This window comes from Tenrec ecaudatus, chromosome 3, assembly GCF_050624435.1.
Source record: "Tenrec ecaudatus isolate mTenEca1 chromosome 3, mTenEca1.hap1, whole genome shotgun sequence".
Taxonomy (NCBI): Eukaryota; Metazoa; Chordata; class Mammalia; order Afrosoricida; family Tenrecidae; genus Tenrec; species Tenrec ecaudatus.
In genome coordinates, this window is record NC_134532.1 from 130087018 (window position 1) to 130110159 (window position 23142).

General features: G+C 36.8%; 1 protein-coding gene across 3 annotated transcripts in view; it reads right to left on the reverse strand.

Moving 5' to 3' along the window:
- GRID2 (glutamate ionotropic receptor delta type subunit 2) overlaps window positions 1-23142 on the reverse strand; it is a 1629781-nt gene that overhangs the window by 1326883 nt on the left and 279756 nt on the right. For all 3 annotated transcript variants that reach the window (XM_075544881.1, XM_075544882.1, XM_075544880.1), the window contains exon 2: window positions 4068-4223. In XM_075544881.1, the coding sequence (XP_075400996.1) occupies window positions 4068-4223 (156 nt within the window). The remainder of the gene's footprint in view (window positions 1-4067; window positions 4224-23142) is intronic.

Below are 23142 nucleotides of genomic sequence, written 5' to 3' on the forward strand. Positions count from 1 at the left end.
TACTTGCTGTATAAATATAAATATAGAGACTAATTTCTATTATCATACACTAGAATAATTAAATATCTACACATGTAACAATTCTATTTAGCCAGGCACTAGATTTTCAAATTCAAATAAAGAATGAGAAACCAAATCATGAGTTATGTAAAAAAATCATAGTGTTAATGGCTATTCTATATTCCATCATTATCATTTTATCCTTGAACTTAACAACAAAAACAGAAACAATAAAACTACAAGTGGGCCAAATTCAGTGCCTCATTTATAATAGTTTACAGTTTTCACCAGCTTTGAAAGCATAATTGAGGTTCTCCCTGAAATTAAACTATTTCCTCAAAATATTACATAGTTCTTGATTTCTCCTCTTCTTGGTCAATAGAATTCTATCATTTTCTAATTTTGAACCACTCAGTAACAGAGAGAGCTCTGTTGTTGTTTTTAGGTATCGTGAGGCTGTTATACATCACACTGAGCCTGTGTCCAATGGGAGCAAGCACAGCCTGCCTTCCTGTGCCATCTCACAATCATTTCAACTCTTGAGACCAGTATCCCTGTACCTGTGCCAAGTCTTGCTATTTTTACTGACCCTCTCAAGAGAAATCTAGAAAAAATAATTTTCCCTCTAAAATGAATCAAAATCATTCTTGGTATAAAACCGAGTAAAACATTATCTCTAGAATTTCCTGGAACTCATTTTAGGACCATTACACAGAATATAACATCAAAATAACTGGTCCAGAGCATCCTATTAGTATTCGGAATTATCAGGCAATCTGTTGAATCATTTCTTTTTCTTGAAAAATATTTAGATGTTTGTTAATGGAAAATGTTTATTTCATCTCTCCATTTGTTTTCACTACCATAAATTATTTTGGTTTACAGCAGTTTTCTATTAAAATTTTAAGCTTTGTTTAGATATATTCCATACCACACAATTCACATTTTAAAATATATTACCAAGTTGTTCCATCACCACCACAATCAAGTTCACAACAATTTCTTCATTCTTTCCTCATTTCCTCCCAATCCCCCAACCATGACCATAAGACTGTTAGTCCTGCTTTCTCTATAGCTCTATCAGCCCTGCATTTTCATAGGAAATCATTAAAAAAGGACAAACTCAACAACAATAGTACCTTTGATAGGCATTTTCATTTTCAGAATTTACATAGCAGCAGAATGGATAGACAAAGCAATATATAAACAACCCTATTGTATTTTTCAATAGGTGATTTTCTCTATTTAAAACGTAATCTCTTAAAAAGTGTGAATGAAAAATTTATGATGTCATAATACCCCCACCCATTACTTTACTTTGATTTTTGATTATCAACTACATTCAATTAGTTTTTCTGTCAAGGAAAATATTTCAACACATCTTTGTAGTCAACTCACACTTCTGGATATTTACTTACTTCAATGATAGTCACAGCTACTAAGTCATCCTTATTTTAGGGACCCGACTCTGGTCACTATAAGGGCTATGCAGGAATACAACTAGGGGTTGAAAACCTGATCAGGTCCGGCATGCATCCGAGGGAGAATTTTCTGTGTTTTTGTTTGGTCATATAAGGGTATATCTCAGAAATTTTACGTCATTGGTGGGTCACCCACTTGAAGTTGTGTCTTTCTGTTTTGTATGAAACCCAGGATTGATACGTACAGGGACAGGAAGCAGAATAAGGGGTTCATGGGTCAGAGGGTACATTGGTGGGGGGTGGGAGAGTCTTACAGGGAGATGATGTCAAGGAGTCCAGGAAGAAAAAGAATGTTCAGAAACTGATGTGGTAGCAAATGTACAGTACCGCTTGATGCAATTGAATGATGGAATGGTATTTTAATAACTCCCAATTAATCATAAATTAATATAAATATTAAAAAAATATCTAAGCATGGGTTGAAACAGAAAACTCATACTTATTTCTTATATGTGAATATCAGTTCTATTCTATAAATATGTTTTAAGAGTGTATTCTATAATCTTCCTAAATGTCATATTATTGTCTGGCATGTGCTCCCTGGATTCTAATATTAATTTAGAAAAATATTAAGTAGTTCTGTTGAACTTTTGTAATGAGATTTTCAGTACCTGAAAATGTTTCCATTCTTTCCATAATACTATCTTCTAAGAAACAAAATATTAGTAAATGTGAATTGACAACAAAGATGTGCAAAAATATTAAATTTTACTGAAAAAGTTAGTAGAAGATTAAGAAGTTGAGGTAACTTAATGGCCAGGAGAGAGTTATGATGTCATACAAGAGTCATTTATTCATTTTAGAAATTACAATTTGAAAAGGAAAGATGATTTTTGTAAAGTTAGTGCAATAAAGTTATTTACATATTGCACTGTTTAAACATTATGCTGCTAGCTAAATACAAGAACTCACAAAAGTAGAAATAAATCTGTCTTGGAAGAAGTACAGCCAAAATATTTCTTAGAGGCAAGAATAGTGAGATTTCCTCTCATATACTTTGGACACGTTGTCAGTCAGGAGAGACCAGTGCGTGGAGGAAGATGTCCTGTTTGGTTAAAGGCTGGCTCAGTGGGAAAGAGAAAGACTTTCCCGAAGATGATTTGCCACAGTGGCTGTACGGACAGGCTCCAACATAGGGACAGCTGTGGGAATGGCCCGCCACCAGTGGGAATGGCCCGCCACCAGTGGGAATGGCCCACCACCAGTGGAAATGGCCCGCCACCAGATAGTGGTCCATTTTGCTGCACACAGGATCACTAGAAATCAGAACCAACTTAGCCTGTCAACAACCACGGAGAAAACTTGTCACCAATTTATTATTTAGAGCCCTAATTTAATCAGTAGGAAACTTATTCTAATCTAGCTTTTCCCATAGATATCTCCAAATTAAAAATTAAAATGGCATCCTGGAAGAAAAAGGATTTCATTTATAACAACCATAATCATATCATTAAAATGTGTTTTTCCTCCACTGTTTCAAATTAATAAGAAGGATAATCCTCTATAACAACATTCATTATATCAGTTTTCTAATTGATTGAAGTAAGCATACATAAGTTTCAACAATAGCCAGTGCTTCTGGTCTGAAATATAAATCTGGAGTAATAAGAAGAGATGAAAATGACACCCTTTTCATGCAATTACGTTTCCCTACTTCTTCAAAAATTGACTTAAAAAAAAAAAGGTACTGTCAAACTTGACTTCATTGGAATAATGTACCTATCTTTTTAACCTACTAAATCCTCGTTAAATTTTTAATGACACGTTTCATTCAACTAATTAAATTGTGTACTTGTAACCTAAAATAAATGTAATATTTAAATAAACATAAAAAGGCCACAGCAACAAAGTGCATTTTATAAACAATGACTGCTTCACCAAGCACACAGGGTTAGATATTTTAATAGATGAATGTTATCCAAAACAGAATCCTATGAGTCTAAGCTCTCAATAAAAATCTTCCTTCATAGGAATGAATATTACAGGAAAATAAAATCAACTTCTCCTTGTATCTTTTTGTACCCATAAAATAGGTCAGATCACAGTGAATAGAGGAAAGTACTTTAATATTCAACACATCATAGAAATATATGTATATGTATAAATATTATTGCTGAAGTTGATAGCTTCCAATTCCTGTGCATATCTCTGATTTGTACTTAGTGTCTGGAGGCTTTCTTTGCAGGCATGTATTGTCATAAACACATCTGAAAAGTCATTGCAACGTGTGACACCCCAGGGGGCAGTGGTCTAGGGGCAGCCCACAGTTAGGTATCTTCTATAGAACCACACCTGTACAGAGCTTTCTGTCCACAACGAAGTCATGACACTGTTCCAAAGCCTTTCATTATCAATGTTTCATATTCTATTTCAATCAACACGATAACTTCTCATTCTTTGCCTTTCAATGAGGGACATACAAACTTAATATCTGAAACACTGAGCTTCTGAAGAAAAGCAACAAATATTAGGGGGCAAAGGACACAATATGTCCATGCTCTAGGTCTTTCACAAATCTAAATTATATCACCATGTCAGTTGAACCTTAAAGGCAAACCAGAAAAGCGCAGCACTGAGGGACCTTACCTTCCTGGACCGCTTGAAAAGGATTGTTTCCGTCGACAAACGTCACTGAAAATGTGATTTTCTCTGTCTGCAGTATCTCCTCATTCTGGTTGAGGTCGCCCACTGCTGTGCGAAATACCTCATCATCCTTTTTGGCAGATTCATCAAAAATTGCTCCTAGAAAGAAGTGAACGTTGCCATTAAGCAATAGCACAGATATTCTGTCATGCCCTCTAGAAATAGGGCAGAGACTTATGTATTTGAAAAACATACACTTTCACTTAAAGCATGCGCTTTATTTATTACTGAAACACACTGTCCTGGAAGGAGCAGGAGGGAAGTTCCTTGCCAATGGAGGTGATGAATCGTGTCTCAAATGACCCTTACAAGGAGCATAGTGTGTGTGTGTGGGGAAATCTTTAAGTAGAAAATGCTCTCGCAGGACAAACTGGCTAATACGTTGGGTTTTTCATACCTAGGGATTTATAGGAAATACTATATTGAGAATATTGAATGACTACCAGGAGTTGTAATAATAAAGGTTTTCTGGGAGTACTTGACATAGCATGCGGGCAAATCCTTGTTATTTTATTTCCTTGTTCTTTTTACCCTTTTAATTCCTTCCTTCTTTCTTGTCATTTTGTAAAGGGATATAGATTTCCCAATCTTATATAGTACTGAATTCAATATTTATTTTCAAAGAATAAGGTTAAACATGTTCGCGGGAATAATGAAGATTATTTCTGAAAAACTGTAGATGATTATTGCATTTTCCATCCATACAGGAATACTGATGATGCGGATAAGTCTCGTGACAAACCTATTGTTTGGTTTTTAGCAGTGCTTATATTAAGCAAAGATTGGTCTTAAATTTGACTCAGTCACTTGGTGACTGTATGATTTTGAGCAAGGTAATAAAATTCTAAACTACGTATATCCTTTGTAAAATTTAATAATAAAACTATCTGTCTGTAAGAAATTTCCCATGTGGATATATTATTTGATCCATGTAAAAACATCTAAATTATGTTGGCTAACAGGGATTTATCAATAAATGTCACTGTTTTCTTTGTCTTTTATTTATTATAATCCCAACAATATTTAACATTTTCAATCTTTAGAAAATAGCCTGTCTCATTTCCTATGAAATAATTATAGGTGATATATCCAAATATTTCTCTAGAAGGGTAAGTAAAATATAGTATTATAATGACACAGTAACATTTATAAGGAAAAAAACATCAAAATGTGAAAGAATTGTTTCTGGATGTATTTCCCAGCTACGTACATACATACCGGAAGATACTGTTTCTAAATCATGAGCCCTTCCCCTGAAGAACTCTATGCTTTTTAATCTGTACAACTTCAACAATGGTAGTTATGTCATCTTCCAAGGAATCCTGTGTTCTTTGAGCTGGAGTAACAACAGAAGTGTTAAGGAACCAGCTCAAGCTGTGGGTCAAAGGAGTAGTGGTTCCCATGGAAGTCCCCCTAGGACAGCCCTTGCGCCCCTCTTAGATTGAGAAGGTACACTGTGATGATGGGAGATATCCCTCCAAACAACTTTCTTGGACTCTTTCTCATAAATGCAGGTTTCAATTTTATTAGAACTTCTCATAAAGCACATTCAAAATGGCCTGTGTCCTTTAGAAAATCTATGCAGGACCTTTTGGCAACACAAATGGACAGTTTCCATGACCTTTGGAGCTGACCTTCCTGCCTTACATTTAACTGGCCAGCATCCCCCCAAACTGCTTTTTGAGTGGACATTTTCTTGAAGGTACTCTAACCAGGAGCAGCAAGTACATTACCCAGAGAGCTCATGAGCAGTCATTCACTGAGCACAAAGACATATTTAAATATATTTTTCCTGAAATAAACCCATGCATGTAAAAACTGGAATTCTAGAAGCAATTGTTTTCATACAGTGCAGGTATGTCAGATTCTAACAAATATGGCTCGTTCCTTTACTGAGACATAGGAAGATGAACATTAATTTATGTTAGACCAGGTTTATGCTGTGAAACTGACATGCTTCCTCCAGTTTTATATTTGCATGGATTGTACTTAATTAAGTGTTTTGACCTGTCTCCCCAACACTACCCCCTCTTTACTGTATGGCTACATGCATGAGAAACTGGTAGAGAATTCTGTATATATGAGAGGGCTTCAAGAAGTTTGTGCAAAAATATAATAGAAAGATAATTTAATTATTTTACAATTGTTCTCATAAGTATGCACATATATATGTTCAACATTTTTAATAAAAATAATTAAATGAAGAAAATGAACTTAATGACTGTCATTTCTGGGCCAGATAGAATTCTACTTTAAGTTAATCTTTTCTGAAAATATTTAGAACTTAAATATTAGTTCAATTTTGGAACGTTCATAAACATTTATTTTAATGTGTGGGAGTGCTTATGTAAATCTAAATTAAACATTACATGTGAATTTAATACTATTTGACTTTTTAAAGTAATTTCCACAGCAGTTTGTTAGGAAGAATGATATAAATTTGCTATACTGGAGCTGAAATAACTAATTCATTTTAAACCAGATAATCTAAATGTCTATTCACAAAGAAGTGATCTATGTTTCTCCAGAGATGTTCAGCTTGTCATGAATTCTAAATTGGTCTTTTCTTAAAAGCAGAGTTTTGTCTCAAGCTCATATTCCAACAGGTGAAGTTATTGACTCCTGGTGAGTATTGGTAATCCGTTTTTAATGGAGGCATTTGACTATTACTTGACAGAGCACTTAAAATTGCTTTAAACTTAAAGCTGACTTAATAAATGGTGGAAACCTGTAGAAATGATAGCAAATTAGTCACTTCGGTGGCAAATTAAGATATACCAAAGGGAAAGGCACAAAGAAGCAGTTCATCTTTCTGCAAACAGCCAGGAAGTATACAGAAGAAACCGTTCATCTTTCTGCAAACAGTATAAGCAAAGAAGTTGAAATCCTAGCCAACATTTCAAATCCTAGTTATTTATTTACTTTGCTCTTCAACTGTAAGATCTCAACGTAAATTTGGCTTTGTCCCAAAGGAGGAAATCAAACCCAAATCCAGAGCCATCCACTGCATTCCAATGCACAGCAATCCTGTAGGACAGAGTAGCACTCCATCGGGTCTCCAAGCTGGAACTATTTAAGGAAGCTGACTTCCACATCTTGAACCACGGGGGCTGCTGGGGGATGCCAACCACTGGCCTGTGCATGTTCAGCACTGTTCTACCAGAGGTCATGCTAAAGGAGCACAACCCGTGCTTTGTACTCCACCACAGACACTCTGAAAACAGTCACTGAGCACATACGCCGAAGTCCAGGAAAGAGGTTTTTGGTTTTAGTCTTCTATTTATTATTTGTATTGATGTACACATATTACTAGTCTAGCACAGTGTTAATGGGCTGATACTTTTTTGAGTTATATAAAGTTTTTCAAATGCAATATTTATAACTATGGTGGTAAATATGATAACACAGCATCTAGTTGCTTCCCAGGTATTTTTATTTTCATGTTTTTTCACTGTCAGTTTTATTTTACAAGTTCAAGGGGAAAAGCCGATTCCACTTGTTGGAATAAGGTAATTACTACAGTATTACCTTACACACACACACATACACACACACATACACCCCAAGTTACAGCTAAGATAATCCTCTACATTGTAAAGTCAATTATGTTACATAGTTAGCTTAAAATGTAATATATTATTGTTTGGCTTAATCTTATCTTTACACAAAGATATCAACTTATAAATTCAAAGGAAATTCACTGCCATTAAATGAATGCGGACTCACGGTGGCCCTATGGGCAGGTAAGAACGACCCCTGGGGGTTCCAAGATAGTAACTCATCATAGGAGTAGAAAGGCCTCTCATGTCCCTGTGGAGAGGCTGGTGTGTTCAAACTGCTGACCTTGCTGTTAAGATCACAGCACAAGGCCACTGCACCACCAGGAGAGGGGTTCTCAATGTCTGTTTTCCAAGGAAAGCTGTCTCAAGTCGCAGAGCCCTGGTGGCCCACTGCATGATGCACTTTGCTGCCAATACTAAGGTCAGTGTTTTGAACCCACGAGTCCGGTCACTCCGCAGGACGAAGATGAGTCGGTGTGCTCCCAACACTGTTTGAAATTCTAGAAACCCAAAGGGGAGTGTTACATAATGTTTATGAGTCAGAATCAACTCAATGGCAGTGAGAATAGATGTTGTTTTAGAACATGCTTACTTTCCTTATATCACAAAAAAGTCAATCTGATCTATGACTTTGTCCCATATTTAATTTTTCAAAGTTTAACTGTTATGTGACTAATAGGCATATTGACAAAGATACAAACAAACACAAAAGTTAGTATTGCCTCCAAAATTATATATGGTAAAATAAGTAATTATTATTTACAAGCTACTTAACTTTTAATTTTCATAAAACTGCCAAAAAATTTAATACAGGTCAACAGTTGAATGATATAGAATTTAAAACTAGCTGACAAGCACTATTACTTAAACAAAGAAAATTTTGCTTGAGAAAACACATGTAAAGAATTGTGAAAATACAAGTAAGTATTTGTTTAATGGTCAGAAACTGTATAAGAGGCCCATACGTTAGATCAAAAGACACAATGCATTGGGTGGATCTGCAGCACAAGACCTCTTTAGCATGTTGAAAGCAAGCAGGTTGTTTTGAGGCTGAGGTTGGCCTGATCCATGCCAACATATTTTCAATTGCCTCATATGCATGTGAAAGTTGGACATTGAATAAGGAAGGCAGCAAGAATTGGTGCAGTTGCATTATGGTGGTGGCAAAGAAGATGGACAGTACCCTGGACTGACTGACAAAAGAACAGATCACTTTCTCTGGAAGAACTACAGCCAGAATGCTCCTGAGAGGGAAGGATTGAGAGACTTTGCACAAGTGCTGTGGACATGTGATCAGCAGAGACTGGGTTCTAGAAAAGAAGATCATGATTGGTTAAGTAGAGAGGCAGCCAATAAGAGGAAAGTCCTCGGCAAGATGGATTGACACAGTGGCTGCCACAAGGGCTTAAACATCTGAATAACTGTGGAGATGGAGTGGAAACAGGCCGCATTTCATTCTGTTGTCCCAGTAGGTCAGGGTCAAATGGCCCCTGCGTGTTTCTGAGACAGTAACTCTATGAGTTACTTTACGACAGTTGCTATTAGTTGGAACCATCTACATGACACATGACAGCAATGACGTGAATCTGAATCTACTTGATGTCACTGGGTTTGGTGAGGGCTAAGGGTTTATAAGTAATCAGTAATCCACATTTCTTCCTTAAATATAATAAGTATATGCTTTCTGGGATTGTATACATGTTTATGTGCTTAAAATGAAATTTCTTTATAAGAGTTACATTTGAAAATAGTTCCACTAAATAAAGTAGTTGTAAGATAATTTTTCCATGTGGGCTTTGATGCTTCTCAGCTCAATGGTTGCTTGTTTATCTTCAAGCCTTTAAGACCCCAGACATTATATCGTTTGATAGCCAGGCACCATTAGCTTTCTTCACCACATGGAAGAAGCACACCAGGCTGTCTGACCACAAGGTGCAGAAGGGACCAGTTATCAGACATGAAAGAACTAAAAATCATATCAATGGGTGCCCACCTCCCTGATATGATCAATGAAGACAAACGTGTGCATAAGCAAATGTGGTGAAGAAAGCTGATGGTGCCCGGCTATCAAAAGATATAGTGTCTGGGGTCTTAATGGCTCAAAGATAAATAAGTGACCATCTAGCTCAGAAGCAACAAAGCCCACATGGAAGAAACACACCAGCCTGTGTGACCACGAGCTGTCGAAGGGATCAGGTATCAAACATCAAGGAACAAAAAAATCATATCATTGAAAATGTGGGTGAGTGCAGAGTGGAGACTCAAAGCCCATTGGTAGCCAACCGGACACCCCTTACTGAAGGGTTGTTGGGAGGAGATGAACCAGTCACGGTGCAGGGTAGCAACGATGAAACATGTAACTTTCCTCTAGTTCTTAAATGCTTCCTCCCCCCGACTATCATGATCACAATTCTACCTTACAAATCTGGCTAGACCAGAGGATGTACATAGGTACAGATAGCAACTGGAACCACAGGGAATCCAGGACAGATCTTCAGGACCAGTGGTGAGAGTAGCGATGCATGGAGCGTGGAGAGAATGTGGGGTAGAAAGGGGGAACTGATTACAAGAATCTATGGATAGCCTCCGCCCTGGGGGATGGACAGCAGAGAAGAGGGCAGGGGGAGACATCAGACAGTGTAATATATGACAAAATAATAATAATTTATGAATGATGAAGGGTTCATGAGGTAGTGGGGAGTGGGGAGGGAGGGCGAAAATGAGGAGCAGATATTAAGGGCTAAGTAGAAGGCAAATGTTTTGAGAATGATGATGGCAACAAATGTACATATGTTTTGACACAATGAATATATGTATGGATTGTGATAAGAAATGTATGAGCCCCGAATAAAATGATTAAAAAAGACATTTATAACTTGACCAACTCATTTGCTCTAGAAAGTTTTCTCCGTTTTTTCACCTTTTCTCCTGCCTTCCTGGGGTCACTGACACAATGAGTGTGTGTCTTGCATCCTTAATAAAATATAATTTCCTGGGCAGTAAAAATTATTTGAACCTATATATAAATATATGAAATATATATATATATATAATTCCTCAAAATGACTATATATAGAGTTGATGATATTTGACAACTAGTAATTTATAGTCTTATAGAAAACCTAAGTGCTACCCAAGAAACAAATTCACAGATTATCCACTCTTACATTAATCACAGCCATGATGAGGAAAATAAATAAATTTAAATATGAGAGTAAAATATGTTATAAATAAATAGAAATTTAACCAAAATGAGCATTGTCATTTTAATTACTAAAGAACTTATACATGTCCATTCTGAATAATAAAAATTGCTATTAATAAATCAAAAATTGCAAGTTATTCAGTAAGATTTTGAATGTTTTATGTTAAATATTTTTAAAGTGTATTTTGACTTATAATTTTAAGAGAAACACACTTGCAGACGATTTGAGCAGTTCATGGAAAAATGGTATTAAAAAACAATGAATATTTCCCATTAGTGTTTTGAAAGACTACATATATGTATGCATGTGTTTGCATAAAATTGTGCATGCATATACAAATATACACATATATACTAGTTCATTTGTGACCTTTAAAACATTTTTGGTAACATTCCTTTGTCTTAATTGTTTTTTTCCACAAAAAATTGGAAACCCCTGTATGTTCAAGTATGTATGTGTATCTATAAATCCCTTAAAGTCTATTTAGGCATATATGTATGAAGACTCATAAGGGTTCTTCATATTTTTTTTCTTTTCATTATACTTTTATAAAGGTTTTCCTTTATAATTTTTAAAAAGAGAGCAAATCTCTCTTTATTTGTGCTTTTAGCAGCACTAAACCTGACTGGAAGCAGACCGGGCATGGCTCTGGCTGTGGGACTTGGACTTTGTCAGAGAGGTGTGGGAAGGGCTGCAGCCTGGGGACCCTACTGCTGCTTAGCTTGGCAGCATGACAGACAAAGTTGGTGTGCTTCATTTCGTCCCCGCTTGCTTCTTCTTGCTCTTGCCCCTCAATGCCCTGTCAGCCACCGCCACTGCCACAGTTCCGTCGTCGATCTCCACCAGCAACTAAAACAGTAGCTCCAAACCCAAACCAAACTCGCTGCCACTGAGTCAGTGTTAACTCATAGCGACCCTGTAAGACATGGTGGAATTGCCCTGTCTGTTTGCTGGATGGAAAGCCCCATCTTTCTCCCACTTGCCTGGCTGGTGGTTTCTAACTGCTCATTGTGGTTATCAGCCCTATGCATCCCCAGGACGCCATCAGTACTGCTAACGCAGTGACAGAAGGGACTCCAGGTTCATCAGAGAGATCTCACAATGTTTGAATGTACCATTCACGCACATGCAACAGCCACGTCAAATGAGAAATCCTGTTTCACAGATTGTATTTGGATGTCCAGCAAATGTTTACTTGGGGGGGGGGAGAGAGAGAGAGAGAGAGAGAGAGAGAGAGAGAGAGAGAGAGAGAGAGAGAGAGAGAGAGAGAGAGAGAGAGAGAGAGAGAGAGAGAGAGAGAGAATGTGTGTTCCTAGGGATATGAACGACAATTAGGTTTAAGAGTTAAATAAAAGGTTAGTGTCTGGTGCCCACCAGGCAGTGTGGTCGGACTTAACTCGGGTGGTCAGGGTCAGAGATAAAGATCCTTGCAAATTGCTGGTAGCAAAGTTTACAGTTACAATAACAGTATAATCAGGATCTAATTTCAGGGGGAAATTGTATTACTGCTAATTCATACCATGCAATTAGTGACAGTGATGGAGCTTGTGCTCACTTCTCCTAGAGCATACATGTATACAGATTCTCAGAACATTTTTCAATTCATCAAGGATGATGTTTTCTTCATTCAACCTTATTTCACCCTTCATAAGCACAGTGACTAGGAATACAACCCCCTCGCCCCAAATAACTTCAATCATTGGCAAGGAACTTCTGGGTATACACCATATTCAGGACTATTAGAAAATATCTTGGAATAAAGGCAAGTGTACTATGTTGTGTTTCTCTCCAGTTTAGAATAATTTCAATTATAATGATGATAGTAACTAACATTTAATAGTATAGTAAGTATTTCATGGGCAATAGTTCACTAAAATGTTTATGGAAATACCTTAAAGAAAATGAAGCTATGTACATTCCCCAAGCACCTGAAATGAAATGACTATGAAAAAACTTGATAGTTCTAAAATTCGAATCAAATGTCTTACAAATGTATGGGCTTGCTACCTGACCAAAAATAATTGATAGCCAATGCCCATAAGCAAAGGTTATGCAGTTTTATTTTCAATATAAGTTAAAATTTTGGCAGGTATTTATAATTTCAAAATAATTTCATGCATAGTATTCTTGCAAATGTAATAACTAATCTAGTTATTTAAACTATGCAGTGTTTGTAAAATGTTACTAATTAAGCTCTTTGGTTTACTCACACATTTTTTCAACTATTTTAAAATCTGTTTTTAGACCAATTCAAAAAATTTTGCAAACTATTAAATAGATTTCCATTTACAAATTTTCCATAGTTAGTGTAGAATTGTGTTAAGTGAGTTCCAATGATTAGGTGATGAGAACTTGGTTCAAACTTAAAGCAACCCCCAGGGCAGCAGACGGGCCCCATGTTTCCACGTGTTATCTCTGAACTGACTGTTATTATAACCATGTCAGTATCTCTCCGTGAAGTCCTTCTTCCTGTTCCTAACCCATACCTTTACCAAGCATGCTGTCCTCCCGCATAATCAAGTCCCTCCACAAAGCATATCAACAGTTTGTGAAATAGAAACATGCTATCCACTCTTCTCAGGAGCATTCTGATACCATCCACTCTTCTCAGGAGCATTCTGATACCTTCTTCCAAGACATATTTATGTATTCTTATGATAGTCCATGATTTGTCAATAATCTTCACCATAATTCAAATGCTTCAGTTCTTCTCAGGTCTTCCTTAGTCATTGTCCAGGTTTCTATTAAGATTCCATGGCTTTGGTTAGGTGTACCTTCGTCCTCAACATGTCATGTTTGCTATTGCAGATTCTTAAGAGGTATGTTGCACCTGTGATGGCTGTTGGGTGCCTTTTTGTCAGTTCCCACTCCTAGTGACCTCATGCACAACAGAAGAACTGCTGTCCAGCCCTGCGCCATGCTCACAGTGTGCGTATGCATGAGCCACAGATGCGGCCACGGTGTCAACCCACCTGGGCCAAGTCCTCCTTTTTGCTGTCCTAATACTTTACCAAGCATGATATACTTCTTCGGGGACTGGTCTCTCCTGAAAACATGTCAACATTTTTGAGACAAATCTTGCCACCCTTGCCTCTAAAGAGCATTCTGACTACATTTATAAGACATATTTGTTTCCATATTCTGCACCAACATCATAATTCAAAACACCTGTCTTCCTTAAGTTAATGCCAACTTTCACAAGCATGGGAGGTGATTGAACCTACCATACCTGGGTCAGGTGCAGCATAGTGCTCAAAGTCACGCCCTTGCTTTTCACCACTTTAAAGTGGTCTTGTGCAGCAGATGTGCCCAATGCAATGTATCCATTGATCTTTTGATTGCACTGATTGTGGAGCCAACCAAGACAATATCCTTGACTACATCAATATTATCTGTGCTTCTAAAGTGATCTACTGTTCCAGTTTGAGGATTTTGATTTTCTTTACATTAAGCTGTAATCCATACTGAACACTACATTCTTGACCTTCATCAGCAAGTGCTTCAGCTTCCCCTTGCTTTCAGCAAGCAACATTGTGTCCTCTGCATAACAAGGTTGTTCCAAAGCCTTCTTCCAATCCTGATGCAGAATTCTTCTTCATAGAATCCAGATTCTCTGATTATGTGCTCAGCATACCTAATAGATAAGTATGGTGAGAGATACAAACCTGATACTCACCTTTCCTGATTTTAAACTATGCAGTATTGCCCTACTCTATTCATACAATTGCCTCTGGATCCATCTAAAAGTTCCACATAAGCACAATAAAGTATTTTGGAATTCCATTTCTTATCAAGGCTATCCATACTTTATGATGATACCACACAGTGGAATGCCTTAGGAAAGTCAATAAAACACAAGCAAACATCTTTTTTGTAATATCTGCCGTCATCCAAGATCCACCTGGAATTAACAATGATATCCCTTGTTTCACATCCTTTATAAATTATGGTCAGACTTTCTGGCAGCTTCCAGTTAATGTGCTCACTGATACAACTATTGTTGAATGATCTTCAACAATATTAACTTATGTTCAATATCAATGATATTGTTTTATAATTCAATTGGGTGAATTTTCTTTGGAATCAGTAAAAATATGTCTCTTCCTCTCAGTCAACCATGTAATATTCTTCCAAATTCCGTGGCACAGTAAGGTTTCCAGTGTTTCATCTGCTTGTTGAAATAGTTCCATTGATATTCCATCAATTCCTGGAGCAGATTTTCCCAAAGCAATATGTCATTTGATTTATTCATTAATGCTATCATGAGTATTCATTGTAAATCTAAATAACTTCTTTAACTGATGTGCAATTAAATTCTGAAAGCTATAATCTATGATCTTTATCAGTAGGTGCTTCAATTATTCTTAGCTCAGCAACCAATTTGTGTCCTTTATCGATCATAGGCTGTTAATGAGGCTTCTTTCAAGCCTGATGACATGTTTTCTGCATATGCTCAGTTTCTCAGGTGATTTTCTCAGAATTCAGATAGAAGAAGTATGTGAGAGGATGTAGTCGTGATGTACACTTTTCTGGATTTTATGCCATGCAACATATACTTTTACCTTTGGGACAATTTCTTCTTGGTCTATGTACAGTTTCTTCATAAGCACAATAAAGTGTTCTGAATGTGTATTTTGTAAAGGTTATTCATAGTTAATAATGATCTAAACCATTGAATGGCCTTCCATAATGAATAAAACATGAGTAAACACCTTTCTGATATTCTCTGCTTTCAGCCAAGATCCATCTTACATCAACAATGCTATATCCTTTTCGACAATTTTCTTCTGTGTTTGTTGACATTTCTAGAAGTTCTCTGGCAGTGTATTGCTAACACAACTTCTTAATTTATTGCGAGGAACGTTTTAGATGTATGTGATATGAATGATATAGTTCTATTATTCCTACATTATGTTGGTCCTTCCTCTGGAATGGGCACAAATATGGATCCCTTCTAGTTTCTTGTACAGGAAACTACCTGGAATTTTCTTGGTATACACAATTAAACACCGGCAATGCTGCTTAGGCTTTTTAAAAATTTTCAATTAATTTCTACAATTTCCTTGGGACAATTTCATATTTAATATAGAATTCAGAAGAATAATCTAGCCTTTAGATTTTTAAGATTTTTTTGAAATTTAATGACTAATGATCCTGAGAGAATGACAGTGTCATAGTCATTGACTTTAAATATTAAAGACTTTAAAATTTCACTTAGCTCGGTAATATTCAAATTGAGATCAGGTACTGAAATGAACCGGTTCATTATCTACCAATGTGTAATGCTTACTTTGCTCTTTGTCCTCAGAGTTCACAGTACATTATAATATAACTGCCATGTCTCCTCCAATAATTACCTAGTTTATACACAAGCAATGTTCTCATTTTCAAAACAGACAATCAGGGCCAAAGAATATAATATCAAGTTGCTAAAAAGATTAAGTTTAAATATAATATAGAAATATTCACCGTGAAGGGGAAACATTTATGCAACTCAAAGCTTATTTAGAAATATTTGAAGTCTTATTAGAAAGTATATTTAGTTCATATTAAAGGTGACTTTTACTTTTTGGCCAACACCTTTATGTTCATAACAAAATATTCAATTCATGGTTTTAAATATCTTATTGAATATCATATTTTGGATTGTAAATCTATGGCTTATAATTATTAACAGATCAAGATTCTAATACAGAATCTGTCACCAAATTACTGACTACTGGTTCTCAATACAAGATAAGTTGGCCCTTACGATGCATTTGCCAAATGTCAGAGGACTGTTTGCTTAACATGACCAAAGTGTGTCTTCCAGCGGATGAAGTCTATATATGCTGTTTACTCCCACAAACCAGCTCCCCATACCAAAGAATTATATGGCAACAAAAGTCAATAATCATAAAACTAAGAAATCTTCATCTAAGAAAGTTTTCTTATAGTGTCTGATCTTCATTTATCTCTAAAAAAGAGCATGAAGGAAAAGAAAAATGTGGGAAACAAAATTAACTACTTCATAGAACTGAATGATAATTTTGTAACTATGTATCTTGAAGTATAAGACATAAAAATAGATGTAAGGAAAAACAGTTTTAAATATAGTTTTCATTAAACAAAGAACTAAAATACTTAAATCCTAACTGCATTCCATGCATGAAAAAAGAAAAACTGTGATAAGTAAATTCAAAGAATTAAGAGAAGAAAAAGATTTGTGTAAAAATTATTGAGATTACTATGATAATAAAATCGTGTCTTAATATAGTGAGAGCTAATTATTTGAAAATACAGGAAAAAGATAGGCCTTAGGCAAGACATATAATTAGAGAAAAGCCAAAAAATGATGCAAAGTTAAACTAAATGCAATGCAAAAATTGTAGAGCACCAAGTTCAACAGAGAATAAACTTAAATTGTGTAGTACAAACCACTGCGATTTATTTGTAAAAGAGGAAGAAAACGTTTCTTTAATAACTTTTATAAATGATAAAAAATCAAAAGAACCCTGCCATTAGCATGAATGAGTATAAAACTAGAACTTCTAACCTTAAATTAGGCAAATGTGAAATATATTAGCTAGCTAATATTCAAGAATTTTAGAAAATCTTATTCAAATAATGGACATCCTGCTATTTTTTTAACTCATTCTTCATTTGGGTTCTAGTAAGTTCCAATATTTTATATTTTATAAATGGACAATTAAAAAAATTAAATTGTAAGAACTAAATGTGTTAATATTATTTATTCTGAAAACTCAGTAAGAAAAAGCATTATAATCAATTGAAACATCGATCTCTGACCGATGAATTCATATTTCAATGCTTTTTCCCTTATTTTGAAAATTAAAAATGAAATTGTATATAGAATGCAAAATACACTATTGCATTTATCATATTCTCATTTCTTTGTTCCTTGACTATTGTGACTGCCTCTGTAGCTTCCATTAAACAATCTCTACATCAGAGTGACCTGTCGACTTTGATACATTTGAATGATTTTCCTATGGTAGGACTTCCTTGCCTTCAATGTTGCTATTACCTGCCCTGTAATCAGCTCCCTTTCTCAGTGGTTACTCAGTGAAAAATTGCATCAAAATATTAGGATCAAATGGTTTTCACTGACTGGTTTTCATAGTCTAGAAGCTCTGTTTATACTGATTTATATCATAGCAACAAAGAAGCTTCTGCTCACAGATGAGTGCTGGCTGTGTGAGCTGTATTAGGTGAGAATGAAAACTCGTGTCCTACACAAAAGTCTAGAATTTTCCGCTGAACGAACATTGTTCTCAGCTCTCGACGCAGTCCCTCCTTAGGTGAGCCCAGTCAATATCGACTCCTTCTCCACGAAGGTGTTCCATTCACCATCATATAATGGTAGGAACCTGTGACTGCTCATAATGCTCTTTGCATGAAATAAATAACTTATGTGACTTTCCTTTTATAAACAAATGGTAAGTCTTGTTTTTCTTCAAAATCTTATAAAAATAATATAATTTAAGTGAAAGGCAAAAAGTGGACCAAGAATTGTATTCAGAGATTTCAGACCAGGACATTTTTTGCGTGTGAAATCTATTGCAATGTGAACTAAGTCAAAATAATAAAGGATTCTTTGTTCCATCTCACCACAGCTCCTTCCCCTAGTCCAGCTCTTCAAGGACATTTGAATTCACGTTTTGTTTTGAATTCCCGTAGAAGTTGTACAGAAAGCCCAACCACACGTTGAGGGACAATACCGTCACCCGAAATACCAGACTTTGTGGTGCGTTTGCCGAGCTTTGTAAGTGATTTGCTTCAGGATCCGAGGAGCTGACTCCTCCAGGCGCAGTGTCCTCAGAGGCTAATCTTTCACACAATCCTTCCACGCTGAGACATGGATCCATTCTGAAGACTTTCTTCAATTCTCTATTAATTTGCTGGGTGAGGAATAAGTGGCCCGAATAACAGTTTTTTTAATAAAAAATACTTATGATTTCTTTCAAGATTACTGGGTAAGAAAAGACAAAGAATTTGGATTTTTTTTACATGATAATTGGCACCTCTTGCTGTTTACACTAATTGCAACGTTTTTTTTCAGACTGAGCCTGGGAGGCAAATCAATGCTCTGTCCTCCCCTTGTTGGTCTCTTCCTTCTTCTCATAAGATAACTGGAGCAATGACCCTTTATCATGCACTATATTGATTTGACAAGAACACACAACACTGAGGAAGGGGAGGGAGGAAGAGTGCAGCACAGAATGAGGGGGGGAGGAGAAAAGGTTCATGAAAAAAGAGGGACTTCAAATCGCACAGCAATTCATTCGCTCCCCACACTGATATACACCTACTGCCGTGGTCCCTTCTGACATACAGGACCCCTGCAGAGTTTCCGAGACTGGACATCTTTATGGGGCTAGATAGCTTCATTTCCCTGCTGTGTGACAGCTGGTAGATTTGAACCTGTGTAAGTTCTTGGGTTTAGCAGTTCAATAGTGCACTGAAAATTAGGTTTAGAAGGAAACTATTTGGACAGTACAATCGGGAAGCAGGCTTACCGATATTTTTAGAAATAGAGCAGATTGAGCTTTGTCCTCCTGATACAATATACTAGATTTTTCTTTCTTTTTTGTTTAAATATGACCTTCAGTTTCCATTTTGAAAGTGTAAAGTATGGCACGGTGCTATAAGTAAAAATACTGTGTCACTGAAATATGAATAGGAAAAAATAGTATGCTTGCTACCCTCTATAAAAGCTGAACTCATTTGCTCACAAACTTAGTGTAGGCTAATGTCTACATAGTGAAACACACAAAGTAATAATGCTACTCATAAGTTCAAGGCTTATACCGCTTATAGGTTAAAATAATTTTCTCTTCTGAACCAATTTACTATTGAGTCTATATAATAAGACCCTGATGTAAATCAGGCATATCCATGCATATACAATATATATAAAAACCAGTCTTAAAGTTAAATATTAATATATATTTGAAAAATGTTGCCCTTCATTTTAAAGCATCATTTTCCTAATATTCCTTATACTCCTGAGGAGTCAGTTCCTGAAACCATGGCCAAATAGAATTAAGAGACACTTCTTTTTATCATCCTATTTTTAAATAAAATTTAAGATATTAACTCTCAAGAAGATTTAATAATTAATTCCAGAACTCCACTTGGGACAAGGAAAAGCACCATCTGACAGATCCTATGAGATCTGAGACCAGCAAACCTACCAGGACTTTCTACCCTGACATATTTGGCTGTTGCCTCTCCCTCCAAAACCAAAAAGCAAACTCACTGTCACTGAGTCGATGCCAACTCGAAGCTACTCTATGGAAGAGAATAAAGTTGCCCTTGCGAGTTTCTGAGATGGTAACTCTTTATGAGAGTAGATAACACCGTCCTCCTGTGGACCAGCTGGTGGTTTCAAACTGCTGACTGTGCACTTAGCAGCCCAATGAGGAACCCTTATGCCACCAGGGCTCCTATATGGCTGCCCCTGGCCCCAGCCTAGTGCGTGTCCTTAACCCATGACGACATCTTCATCCTGCTTCTCTCTCTCTTTATCTATTTCCTCCCATCCTTTGCCAACTATAGCACTCCATTTGTCCACCACACATTAAGAGTAAACATAAAACTTTGAATATTCAAACGGTTTAAGGAAAAGTCTAGGCTGGGAAGTAAGTCAATCTTTGTTTATAGGACAATGGCCCCTAACCCCACCCCTTGCAGTCCTTCCGGCTAAACATTTATTTTCTCATAAGACAGACCTTACTCCAACCAGAAATATTAAGTTGATATTACCTAGCACTTGCTTATGAAGATAAAGGATTGCAGGCTTCAGTATGAATTACAACTCAATGTAACGAAAACCCAACTCCTCACAACTGGCCCCAGTAGAGAGTATCCAGGGAAACAGAGAAAATAAGTTGTCTAGGATTTCGTCTTGCTTGACTCTGAAATCAGTGCTCATGGGCTCAGTAGTTAAGAACTCAAAGGATGCATTGCCTTCTGTCAATCTGTTGCACAAGACCTCTTTTTAAAAGAGTTGAAAACAAGGATGTGATTGACGACTAAGGTGTGCCTCCGAGTTGGACTTTCAACAATGATGGTAGAAGAAAAGCAATGCACTTGAATTATGATGATGGAAAAGGATATTGAAAGTACCATTGAACTGCCCAAAAAACAAACCAATCTGTCTTGTAAGTAAAGTTAGAATACTCATTATAGTAAAGATTGTGAGACTTCATTTCACATGCTTTGGACATCTTGTCAGAAGAGACCAATTCCTGGAGAAGGCCAGAATCCTGTCAAAGAGGGCCAGCAAAGACCTGGAAGGCCCCACGGAAGACAGAGAGACACAATGGCTGCAACCTTTAGTCCAAACATAACGACCCCTGTAAGGGTGACTCAGAGTAGTGAGCAAGCACATGGACATCCATGCTTACCATGCTATTTGGGTAATCTGCCTGTATTTCCATGACTATTTTTCACTACTTCTTTCTGAATATACTTTGAACTAATTGATGAAGGAAGGTGAACCTTAAGTTACAAGAGTCATGGATAATTGAACCCTACCTCCAGGAATGGTGCTAACCCTCCATGGAGAACACTTCGACAACTGAGCTAGCTGCTCGTCCTCGTCTAGGTTTAGAACAATGGTCCTGAAATTGTGGTTCATCCAGAAGCATCAGCATCACCTATGAACTGGAGTGGAGATTGGCCATTTGACTGAGCAAACTACAGTTGATGCTAAAGCAGATGAAGTATTAGAATAATTGAGTGCCAAAAAAAAAATTTAGGTGAGGTTTCACAGCGATGTCATTATTCCACGTTCTCTACAAAATGAGGCTATACCAAACCACAGACTCGTTCTCTTACCCTGCAATTACTGGGTAGTCAGGCTTCGAAGAGGGGACACTAAAGGAGCAGCTGAAGATAAAAACACCACAGGAAAGTTCTCACCATCTCCTGACAGACAAGATTTCGTTAAGATTGACTCTGAGAATATTCTCTCCAAATTCTTTATTTGTGGCTTTAAAACACCTCAATATACAGTTTGGACAGGAGGATGTGCAATGGCACAGATAGGAACTGGAAACACAGGGAATCTAGGCCAGATGCTCCCTTCAGGAGCAGTGGTGAGAGTGGCGATACTGGGAAGGTGGAGGGAGTGTGGGTTGGAAAGTGGGAACCAATTATAAGGATCTACATGTGACCTCCTCCCTGGGGGACGGACAACAGAAAAGTGGGCAGAGGGAGACATCAGACAGGGCAAGATATGGCAAAATAATAATAATTTATAAATTATCAAGGGTTCATGAGTGAGTGGGGAGCAGGGAGGGAGGGGAAAATGAGGAGCTAATGCCAGGAGTTCACGTAGAAAGCAAATGTTTTGAGAATGAGGATGGCAACAAATGTACAAATGTGCTTGACACAATGGATGGATGTATGGATTGTGATAAGAGCTGTATGAGTCCCCAATAAAATGATTATAAAAATACCCTCAATATATGTTCTCTCTGCTTACTTTGAGGTTTGTCTCATCGTCCAAGGATACTGTTTATCATTTTGAAGAGGTTCCGTTATGCAAGGACACTCTAGAAAGGGAAGAGTTAGAGGAGAATGCTCCATTCACTGTCAGCCCAGCGGCAGCTGACCTCTGAAAAAGAAACCAATGGACAAACCACAAAAACCCAAGCCATCCCGGCAAGTTATTTATCACAGGTGGAAAGAAAGCTGAATTAGAAAAGGTTGTGTTTAGTGTCTCTTCCAGGTCATACTTCTACCAACTTTAGATTTAATTGGTGAGATTCTATAAGTGTAATGGATATTGTTCAATCTAAAGATATAAGTTAATATAAAGAGGTGGTTCTTAGAGTGAAGCTGTTGGGGAAAAGAGTAGCGTGCTCCCTTTGATAGAAAGGCAGCCTTTACACAGAAGGCATTATAGAAAATCCCAAAAATCATGTATTGTAAAAATAAAGGATGGCAACATGAATAGCCTAACTAAGTCTGCAACACTAATCTTTCACACTGTAGGTCAGGGCAATTTAAATTTTAAGTTAATAACAAAATAATGAACCAGGATGAGGTTCTCAGTTCCTTCCATCAAAATGAAATACTTCCCTGCCTTGCAAGCGCCTTATGAGTCGGCACTGAGTGAACGAGTGAGCAAAATCATGTCTATTGTGAGAGTAGCAGCTAAAAGATATGAAAAAATAGGGACAGAGAAAGGATATTGCAAAATCTGGATTATGAGAGACAGCCACAAAGAGGAGAAGAAAA